The sequence below is a fragment of the Panonychus citri genome, unplaced genomic scaffold (assembly GCF_014898815.1).
Source record: "Panonychus citri isolate SS breed McGregor unplaced genomic scaffold, ASM1489881v1 Contig00050, whole genome shotgun sequence".
NCBI classification, from domain to species: Eukaryota; Metazoa; Arthropoda; class Arachnida; order Trombidiformes; family Tetranychidae; genus Panonychus; species Panonychus citri.
Genome location: NW_026515455.1, coordinates 76,297 through 83,097, shown reverse-complemented (window position 1 = coordinate 83,097; position 6,801 = coordinate 76,297). Strand labels below are relative to the sequence as shown.

Genomic DNA, 6,801 nt, shown 5'->3' with positions numbered 1-6,801 from the left:
GATGAAAAAACAAATAATTTTCTAACAATAATTGAGCTAAATGAAAGAGAAAACAATAATGGAAGATCTTTGATTAGAAAGAAATGATTTCGATCTGATTTAATCCATTGGACTAGAAAAATTCATCTCAGAACATATTAAAATAAGACACTAGCAATTGTTAACTTTTATTGTTGTTTGTAAGAAATATAAAAAGCAAGTGAAAAATGATGACAAGGATGAGGATGAAGATGAAGATGATTGTGTTTTGAAAATAGTCAATTGATGCTGCGTAACAAAACATCTCTCACCACCGAAAACATTGCCATCTATTGGAGTTATCAACATCTCAGTTTAATTATAACTTATAATAAATCATGTATTTTCTCTTACAATTCAGATGAAACGAAACTCATCTCTGAATATCTGAGAGCTTTTCAAGAATCATCACCAACAGGTGGTTGTGTCAACACAAAATATTTCATATATTCTGCCAGCGAAGTGATCATATCAGTTCCGATTGCCACGAGTTGTGAACCAACTGGTGAATCGAGACTTTGTGTAAGTCTATTATCAGGATTCGATTCAATTCTTTCCCATGGATCATCTTCTGTTGTCGCTAATCTGTATCTCGATCTGAAACTTTGTTCCTTCAATATGTTGTACAGTCTCTCTGGATAATTTGTCATTATTCCGTCGACGGAAAGTCTAATGTGATAATAAATTGTAAAGAAATTAATGATTAGAAATGAAGAAAATATTAAGAATTTTCCAAGGGTTTCACATACCTAAGTGATGCTCTCAGATTTTCACGTAAATCAACTGTCCAGTGATAAACTTTAGAAAAAACTGTTTCAGAGTTTCTACTTTTTCCATCACGTAGTTTGATGCACTCGATCAATCGACTAGAATCGAGAAAAGGAGAAACACAATTCGTAATACCATCGCTAAGCCAAATTTTACTTTTGATTTCGAGTCTTTGCCACATCCCGAGCACATCTTCGACTCGGTCATTCATTCCGACATCCCAACCGATTTTCTTATTCAGATGCTCTAGACCATTGCTCTCGAGTTCATTTTGAAAACCTAAGACAAAATCGTAATCATAAACATGGCCAATCGATAAAAGTAATTTGATCTTTGAAGTGGTTGATCCAAATTCAAATAAATTTGCAATCACTTTTTGTGCCAAATCACTTCCAGCATTCGCTTTAACTGACGCAGGTAAAGTGGAAATCTTCAAGTCGAGAAAGAGAAGAGCGAAATCTTTCTTGTAATTTGCATTTTCTGTTTAGAGAAAGAGAAAGTGATTAATCCACTAATTTTTAACTAATTTTGATCAACAGGTGGTTTCACTATCGAGATTTAAACGAGAATTTGATTGTTATTAATTCGGAAACTTTGAGACCCAACAAAAGACGACGATTATTGGACAGTTTTCAAAATTTCTCCGCGATAAATAAAAAGTGTCAACAGGAGAGGAAAGAATGAAAGAAGAGAAAATATCTTACCTGGTTTTGTAATTTCTCGAACATGGGCCAAATATGTCTCAATATCCTCTCTTTCGGTACAATGGCGGAAACAATCACAAGGATAACCATGGAAAGTGTAGAGAGCTGATCCGTTCAACGAGAAGGAGACATCAGCTTCGATTGCATTGGCACCACGAGAAAGATACGTGTTGATCTCTTTGATTGAATTCACCATGTGAGCAATGTTGTAAAAAGGTCGAGCACTTGAATCGGCTCCATGAACCAGCGATGAAAATAAAATAATTAATGATGAAATTATTAAATAGTTGAAATAATATGAAAAGATTGATGGCATTTCGAAGTTTCACGCAAAATGAAGCTAAAAATGAAGATGTGCCACTTTGGTTCTATTCCCTCGATTGGGGCTCAAACTGTTAACACGGTGGGTAAATAGTAAAATATTCTCTTTTAAATGTTGATTGTTCTGTTTGGTTACGTGATCATTCAGAGCTCTGACAATTATAAATAGATTAACTTGAGTACATTACAAATAGATTTTCTCACATAAAAGACTTCTCTGGTATTCGAGAACGTGTTCAACAATATGTGGCCACTTTGAGTCGTCCAGTTGTCCTACTCTAAGAGAAGGAATCGATTGAGGAGAGGCCATACATTTATACTACCGTTTATGCAGATCAATGAGATGAAGAATAAAACTAAATTCCATGATCAATATCCAAAAGTGTTCTCACAACTGAACAACAGCAACATCTAAGTAAATTCTTGTACTGGGAAAATTATAAAGTCACACAAGTTGATCTATGAAAAGGATCATTAATTTATTTAATTAACTCTTTAGTAATTCACATTGAGCATTTTGATTGTCTGTTTGTTTATTTGTCAAAAGAAAGATTAAGTAAAATTGGCGGGATTTTTGTGTTCGTTGTGTTGATACATAAGATAATTAAAATATACGAACATGATGATGAAAAACAAAAGAATCGAAAAATAAATTAATCAACAAACGAAATCTTTTCTTTCAGAATATCTCATGTCTATTGTTTTTCTTTACCCATAGGCTACATTTTGTCCATTTTTTATCTTGAGGTGAATTATTCATTTTATCTATTAATTATTATTAAATGTTAATTGTTCATAAAAGTTTTTAAATTATTCTCAAAAAAATAACAGGTAATTTGTATTTGTGGTTTGGGGATTAAGAGCAGATTACCATCAAGATAATGATCTTGTTGAATTATGGTAAACCGGTAATCTTAAGAAAACGAAATCTCTTAAATACTTGGTGAAGGAAGTGAACATATCGGCCGCACTGGTCACTACTCTCAGACTAACAGGTGGCATTACATTGGCACTTGGCGCTGGTTTCTCTTCCGGGTCCGACTGAATTCGTTCCCATGGATCGTCTTCCGTTGTCGCTAATCTGTACCTGAATCGAAAACTCGGTTCCTTTAACACATTGAATAATCTCTCTGGATGATTGGTGATAATTCCATCGACACCAAATCTAATTTTGATTAAACAATAAAAGAAATTGATTAGCAAGTTGCTGATATTTCGATAATAAAAGCAAAAATTTCCAACTTACTTGAGAGAAGCTCTTAGATTATGATGCAGATCAATTGTCCAGTGATAAACTTTATCGATAACTGGGTCGGGGATCATCCCGCTTCTTGTGTCACGTTTTGTAATGACCTGAGTTAATCGACCAAGGTTATAAAAAGGAGAGATACAATTAGAACAACCATCGCCAAGCCAAATGTTGTTTATTATTTCGAGTCTTTGCCACATCCCGATCACATCTTCGACTCGGTCATTCATTCCGACATCCCAACCGATTTTCTTATTCAGATGCTCTAGACCATTGCTCTCGAGTTCATTTTGAAAACCTAAGACAAAATCGTAATCATAAACATGGCCAATCGATAAAAGTAATTTGATCTTTGAAGTGGTTGATCCAAATTCAAATAAATTTGCAATCACTTTTTGTGCCAAATCACTTCCAGCATTCGCTTTAACTGACGCAGGTAAAGTGGAAATCTTCAAGTCGAGAAAGAGAAGAGCGAAATCTTTCTTGTAATTTGCATTTTCTGTTTAGAGTGAGAAAGATGTTAAGACGAGAGATTAGTTAATCCTTGATCTGTTAATCCAGATAATCAAACGGTCATTATAAAGACATAAAATATCAACATGATTACTTTTCTGCCGATAAGGTTAAAAGCAACAAAAGGATTAATGTTACTCTGGATATCATTACAAAGAGAAAAGGTGAAATAATTAGACATGATTAACTTTAATTTTTTATTCTTCTCAGAACTGGTTATTTCTTAATAACATGAATATTATCAGTGTCATGATTAGAAAGCGTATCTATTGAAAAGTCTCACACTCTCACATGAATAGTATTCTAAATCATCTTCCGGCGTGATATTCAAATTGATGAAAACTTCAAGTTAATCAGAAAAAAGAGATAATTAAATGAAAAAGAAAAGGTCATCATATTGTGATTCTCTTGCCCTGGCTACTCAAATTGATGAGAAAATTTGGTTAATAATGAAGAGAGAAAAAGTCTTGATTCCAAGTTTTCATCTTCCATCATCATCATGATCATTTCATCATCTTTCTCACTATCAGTTACTTTTGTGTTTGCAACTTTGTTGCTGAAATAAGTGATGTTCAGTTGATTCTTGTTCAATGAATGGATTTGTATGAATGAAAATAAAAGACGAAAGCTCCTGAACCCTTAATGATAGTCATTTGATTCTCATAATATAACAATAATTCATTTCCATTGAATCACACTTAATCATCACGACCCAGGGAGTGGTTACTTGTCTTCAAAAATGGTCCAAAAATTTCAACAACGTAAACAAAAGTTTTATTTTTCTATTATTATCATGATCATTTCGTTAATCATGTCATAATCATCATCGTATCTATTGTATCTCTCTTGTTATCATTTTCAGACACAAATTATCAATTTTTTTCAAGGCCAATAAGTCACCTACCCTTGAGATAGTAGGTGAAGTTACCGTTGGAATGAAATCTCATTCGGTAACCAATCAGATTATTCATCATGATTACAAAAAAGTCATGATTCCAACAGATTTCAGGTAAATCAAGAAAATAGGCTCATGATCAATATCCAATAAATATTTATCCGCCCAAAGATAAATCCTCTTTGAACAATCAAAGTAACTCAATGCAATTAGCAAATAACTGTAATCCGCTTTTTATATCATTCTGACATTAACATTGACTTGCAGATAAAAACAATTGGATGAAAGATGAAGGATCATAATGATGCTTGTTTGGTGAAACAAAAAGGCTCAATCGTAAAATGAAAAAAAGAAACAATCATTTCCTGTAAATCCTGCTAATAACATCACGGGTTCCATAACTGAACAATTAACTGTTACAAGAGTTAAGCTTAACCACCGATGAACCGTATCGATATTAATGATTTCATTCATTTGGAAAATTGGTGAAACTTTGATCATATCGAATCTCAACCAATAGAATCATGGTTATTAATAGAAATCCGATGATTTTTCATTCTATGATTAATTTTCATTATCATCTAATCATAAACTTTAATCTAGATCAAAACAGAATTTGATTGAATTGTTTATTGTGATAAGTTAACTGATTGATTATTTCTCACATTTTTGTTAATTTTCATTGATTATTTGTAGATTTCAAAAGGATTTCCTTTGAATTAATCATCTTCTTCTTCCTCTTTGCTTCCTCACCTGAAACAGGTAAACAAATTTTTTTGTCAATTCATGAAATAAACTTAAACTTGACATGATTAAAGTGTAGGCTAATCAATTGACTGAACTAAGATTGATTGAAAACATTTAACCGACCATCATGATCATGTTAGTTTAACAACTAATTGTAACTACAAATGGCGAATGACAATTAAGTTAAATGTTCATAAAACTAATATTGATTTGAAATTTAATTACTTCATATTTGGTTTATTCAATTAATTCATTTTACTCTTTGATAATTAGTTGATTCGTGAGAGTTTGTGTATTTGAGGTTTTTGGTTAATTGTTTTTCATTTTTGATTCTTCTCATGATGTTTACTGAGTGAGCTAATTACAAGCGAGTCAGATAATTTAATCATTTAATGTCTGAGTAACTAATAACTTGTAATTAACTTCTATTCATTTTCTATCTTATCACAAGAATAACCATTTAAAGAAAAAAAACATTGATTCGCTTCGAAGCTAAAGTTCAATATCTAGACATTAATTGGAAATTATCTAGTACGAAATAGAGATTAAGGAGTTGAAATCATCTTGTTAATTATTCAATTGATTCGAATTTGATTCATCCAGAATTGAAGTTAATCTTAACACTAATTTTGATTTCGTCCTTGAAAATCATTAGAACTAATTTTGATCAACAGGTGGTTTCACTATCGAGATTTAAACGAGAATTTGATTGTTATTAATTCGGAAACTTTGAGACCCAACAAAAGACGACGATTATTGGACAGTTTTCAAAATTTCTCCGCGATAAATAAAAGTGTCAACAGGAGAGGAAAGAATGAAAGAAGAGAAAATATCTTACCTGGTTTTGTAATTTCTCGAACATGGGCCAAATATGTCTCAATATCCTCTCTTTCGGTACAATGGCGGAAACAATCACAAGGATAACCATGGAAAGTGTAGAGAGCTGATCCGTTCAACGAGAAGGAGACATCAGCTTCGATTGCATTGGCACCACGAGAAAGATACGTGTTGATCTCTTTGATTGAATTCACCATGTGAGCAATGTTGTAAAAAGGTCGAGCACTTGAATCGGCTCCATGAACCAGCGATGAAAATAAAATAATTAATGATGAAATTATTAAATAGTTGAAATAATGTGAAAAGATTGATGGCATTTTGAAGTTGGTGAATAAACATGAAGATGAAGATGATGGACAATAATATGAAGAAGATGACGGGGATGAAGGCAAAGGTGACAAAAGCGATGATTCACTTTGTGAGGAGCACTTGTTGCCTCGATCGAGGCTCCTGTCGAGTTTTAAAATCATTTTGATCGAAACTAATTGTACAGTTAACAAAAATATTGTAATTTATTGGCACTTAGAAATTATTGGGAAACAACATCAATGGTTAAGCACAACATTCAATTTGAAACAATAACTTCACTTGTGTGACTTTTTATCAAAATTTTCAATCGCTGTTGTTCAACCGAAATCAAGGTTTCATCTGAATCTTTTCAAGATGAAAACAGGTAGATAGACATAAAGAAAATTTGACAGTCCTGAGAGAGAGGAGAGAGAGAGAGAGAGAGAGAGAGAGAGAGAAGA

The 6,801-nt window shown here is 32.6% G+C and overlaps 1 protein-coding gene across 1 annotated transcript; it reads right to left on the bottom strand.

Moving 5' to 3' along the window:
* Positions 1-311: 311 nt before the first annotated feature.
* LOC128385664 (uncharacterized) lies at positions 312-6,720 on the bottom strand. The gene is made up of 6 exons (XM_053344550.1): positions 6,054-6,720; positions 3,058-3,559; positions 2,688-2,976; positions 1,491-1,812; positions 768-1,266; positions 312-687 (listed from the first exon to the last, which is right to left on the bottom strand). Exons 1-6 carry the CDS (start codon positions 6,520-6,522, stop codon positions 417-419), a joined length of 2,352 nt encoding a protein of 783 aa, XP_053200525.1. The 5' UTR covers positions 6,523-6,720; the 3' UTR covers positions 312-416.
* Between the last annotated feature and the right edge of the window lie 81 nt (positions 6,721-6,801).

Bases quoted from the DNA above. Each gene is read 5' to 3' on its own strand.
- LOC128385664 (XM_053344550.1), bottom strand. From the start codon at position 6,522: ATGATTTTAAAACTCGACAGGAGCCTCGATCGAGGCAACAAGTGCTCC. The intron at 1,813-2,687 runs TGATGGTAATCT...TTTGCGTGAAAC, and splicing joins ATTCAACAAGATCATTATCT to TTCGAAATGCCATCAATCTT. The intron at 1,267-1,490 runs GTAAGATATTTT...TTCTCTAAACAG, and splicing joins TCGAGAAATTACAAAACCAG to AAAATGCAAATTACAAGAAA.